The 4,031-nt window shown below is 37.9% G+C and overlaps 1 protein-coding gene across 1 annotated transcript in view; it reads right to left on the bottom strand.

The window, feature by feature from the left end:
* The window catches only part of LOC113407561 (E-selectin-like), a 6,403-nt gene extending 3,639 nt beyond the window's left edge, over positions 1-2,764 (bottom strand). Inside the window, exons 1-4 of the mRNA XM_029912444.1 lie at positions 2,721-2,764; positions 1,849-1,928; positions 683-1,069; positions 90-197 (exon numbers count right to left, since the gene is read on the bottom strand). Coding sequence (XP_029768304.1) covers positions 90-197; positions 683-1,069; positions 1,849-1,885 — 532 coding nt within the window. The 5' untranslated portion in view covers positions 1,886-1,928; positions 2,721-2,764. The remainder of the gene's footprint in view (positions 1-89; positions 198-682; positions 1,070-1,848; positions 1,929-2,720) is intronic.
* Positions 2,765-4,031: the final 1,267 nt, after the last annotated feature.

Here is a 4,031-nt window from a genome sequence, read left to right as displayed (position 1 = left end):
CAAATGAAATAATTAAACTAGCTAGACCTACTGAAAACTAGCTGACATGCACATCTCCCTGTTTGGAAGGCATTAAGAAATAATCTTACCATGCTGGCATTCAGGCCCATAGAATCCAGCATCACAGAGGCAGGTATGATTGTTAATGGTCTCCAGGCATTCACCATGGCCACTGCAGGAAGACTGGTTACAGGAAGCTAGAAGGAAATTCAGCATGGTTATAAAACAATCTATCCCCTTTACTAGTTAATCTGTTTAGAGCCATTGCAGTGCTTTACTTATCCAGGAGAAAACACACTCTGGATAATAAATACTTTGCAAAAGTAAACAGAGAGTGAACGTTATGTCATTTGAAATTACATTGGTTTTGCATCGCAGCATTTCAGAAATCAAGACAGTTGAACCTAGCCACTCACAAAAGTATTCCTGTGGCTGGAAAAAGACTCAACTTATATCAAAAGTTAAATCACAAAAAGAACAATAGACTTTTACATGATTTAATAAAGGCTCTAAGTTCTGCATTATTCGTTTTAAGCAAGCAAGTAGCCCTCAGTGGACCACTCACATGCTTAAAGTTAAGCCTAATATAGTAACAATGTTTAATGTATATATATAGGTTAGCTAATAAACGTCCATTTTCTTATTATCATATAGGCTCTTTGGGATTGATTGCATTCTGTACCTGCGTAGCACAAGGCAACCTTCTGTTTGCTGCATCTTTCATCATTCCATTTGCCTGCATCCTTGTCTCTTTTGATGTAGATTTCAACACAGTCCTCGTCATTCTTTCTGTTGTTTGGTTCACCCTGAGCCCAGTTTTTAGCCTCTTCAGTCAGCCGTTTTCTTGTTCCAACCCAGGTCCACTCATTATCAATCTTTCTGATTCCAATCCAGTAATAACTTGGATTGAAGGGTAAAGATGCATTCAGATAGGCAATTTCCTCCTTATTCTGAATGGCAACCATATTTGTATAGTGTTTCCTACACCATTCCTCCGCAAGCTTATAGGTCATACTTTTTTCTGAATAGTGGTATGTCCAGCAATTGCCCTCCTCAAGCACCATAAGTCCTAGAAAGAGAAGATGCAGAGAAGTTGGTATCCTTTTACCTGTGCTTCCTGTTCTGTTATCAAAGACCATGTTTATCTCTTTATATCATTCTGCTTTACGAAGAGCATTTCCAGGAAGAATTAGTGTCTATCTCTTTGAGAGAACTGATCAGAAAAAGAGCTTCAGCAGCTAGAACTGCAGTATATAGCACAGAGAGATTTTAAAAGGGAGAGAGAGAGAGAGAGAGAGAGAGGGGAATGAAAACAGCACAGAAATTTAGCCCAAACATACAAGATGTCAGTGTCAAAATGCTCTTCCAGGAGCTAACAGAAATAACGCTGTTGAATTAGGGATCCCACCTGCATGCTACGTTTTGGATATAACTTCTACAGCAACCTAGAACTGATTGCTTTTTTCTAAAGAAGAATATATCTAGATCTCAGTGGATATTGCATATGTGCAGATATTTGAGCCTGTGTATTTGCTTTATACAAAGTTACAATAGTCTCCCAATCAGACATGTCAATATCAAATGTAGGGTCTCCAGCTTGTCAAGGATGTGTCCAGTCATTGCCCACACTGGGTGGGTATGCTGCACAGCCCCACATAGGGGCCACTTTTGGCTTTGGCAGTTGAGAGAGGAAGCATGCCATGCCATCTAATGCTTTTTGTGCAAATCTGCCCTAAATCTTAACCCAGCTACTGCACCCCCATTTACTTCAGAAGGAAGCTGCGAGAAAACAGCAGTGCTGTTACTTCCAGTCTAACTTGTTTTCCACTCAGATACACACTCACTTACCGTAAGTGAGAACAGAGAGGAACCACAGGCCAATCATGTTTCTGGAGAACTTCTCTTCACTTTGCTCTTTGAAGAGATGGCTGCAAAAAACAAACATGCAGGATTACAGCACATGGTTTAAGCACTGATATTAACTTATTGCAATACAATAATATCATACAACGTTATTGTCTATAGCATCTTTCCTATACGCTATTTCACAAATCACTTTACGGGGTTAAACAGCAAGACTCTCCACTGGGCTAGTGTATTGTCTAAAGCAGATCTTAATGGTGAGGCGGACTGGAAATTAAAGTAACTTGCACAGGACATTTGTGTAGTGTTACTTCAGATCTGACTGAATCTGATAGCTCTGAGCTGAGATCACTGACAATGAACTCAGCTAAGATATGAATACCTTTGAAAGGATTCAATTTTTATCAGTAAAAGTCGATAAACATTGATTTCAAGTAAGAAAAATGCTGCTTGAGAACTTCTTAGAGTTTGATTTAAGGATCTTTATTTTGTAAATTGCGACACAAGATATTGACAGTTTGTGTTTTAACTGTTATAAAGCTTTAACTTTTTGAATCTCAATGTCTATTGTCATGAAATAATTATTGTCTGACTCACACAGACACACATACACACTTTCCGACGCCCCATAATTTCCCACAACTGTGAAAATGTAAATTGATAAAAATTGGGGGGGAAATGCTTAAAAGATATATAATTTTGCACAAGTGTGAAAATTTAAATCAATAAAAACATCTTTAAAATGCTTAAAAATAAACTAAACTTTTTATTCATCAAAATTATACAAAAAAAAATTGAATTCTGCCAAGCATGGATATGAAATACAACAAAACTACTTGAAAGGCTATTATACTTACAGATTGTGGCTGTGATGCCTGGTGCTACGTAGCAGCCTGGTAAAGATGTGTCTTCAGCGACTGTTTTCCTTTGCTAAGTCACTGCAGTGGTTCTTATGCTAAGACTCAGTGGAGAGCTGCCAGTCAGTGTGTACCCTTTGCCTCCAGCTTGCAGCCTTTTTATTCTATCAGCTCCTACTTCCTAGAAATTCCAGTGACGTAGCTAAGAGGATATCTCCTAATAAGAAAGTGAAAAATTCCTCAGGAAAAAGTATATCCATGATGCCAAAACTCACAAATACACACCCATATGCCTTCCTCTCCCAGACACAAACCAGCACCATAGATTTTAATTCAGATTAATGCACAATTCTAGGATATCAAGAGAAAATAAAAATTCACACTCAACTAATCTTAGCATGTGGGTGAACTGATTCCTTACAGCTTTTCTGTTCTCATGGCTGTGTTTGTTTTGTTTGACCATAGCAAGCTTTACGTTGTTCCCCCCACATCCACCTTCCATACAGTAGTAAAGTTGAGTTGTGTCTTCCAGAAATGTAAGAAAGAAACATATCATTTACTGACTCCCCTAGGTTCTCAGATACCATGGTGACGGGCATGTAATGAGAACCAAAATAGATGGAAGTGGCACTTTACTAAAAAAACATCCTCCATCTCTATTACATTTCTAGAGGCGTTTAACGTGAATGGCGGAGATATTCAAAGGCAGCTACTGGTTTTAGATGCAAAACTCCTGTTAATTTCGATGGGAATTGGGTGTTTAAATCTCCTAGGAAACTTGAAAATCTTAGCCAATGATTATATTTCTGAAATATACAGAAATTTACTCAGCATTTCACCCACATCATCCTCACACTCTCCTGGGAGTCATGCATTGTAAATATATTAAAGAGATGTTCATTATGAGGTTTCAGAGTAGCAGCCGTGTTAGTCTGTATCCGCTCCTGTTCTTTCATTATGAGGATATCTTAACATCTCTAAAGTTAAAGCTGAGTTGAATTTTGCAATTAAAATAGGAGGATCAAAAATTCTTTGTTATGGATGAATAGTGCAATGTGTCCTCCTCAAACATACCCCAGTTACTGTTTGAGTACAGAATGAATTTTCCAAGGACTGACAAGTTAATCCATTAATTACTTTGTGAGCAATACTTCTTGTAAAATGTGCCCTTGAAACAGCAATGAGAGTTGGGCATCTAACTCCTTAAGAACCTTATAAAATCCCAGCCTTAGGTGTCATGGTGGTAAATGCGTCAGAAATGAGGGATAGATAGATAGATAGATAGATAGATAGATAGATAGATAGATAGAT

Source organism: Terrapene carolina, unplaced genomic scaffold (genome assembly GCF_002925995.2).
Source record: "Terrapene carolina triunguis isolate 2854851 unplaced genomic scaffold, T_m_triunguis-2.0 Scaffold212, whole genome shotgun sequence".
NCBI classification, from domain to species: Eukaryota; Metazoa; Chordata; order Testudines; family Emydidae; genus Terrapene; species Terrapene triunguis.
Note: the sequence above shows the minus strand (reverse complement) of the source record. Positions and strands in the feature narration are given on the sequence as shown.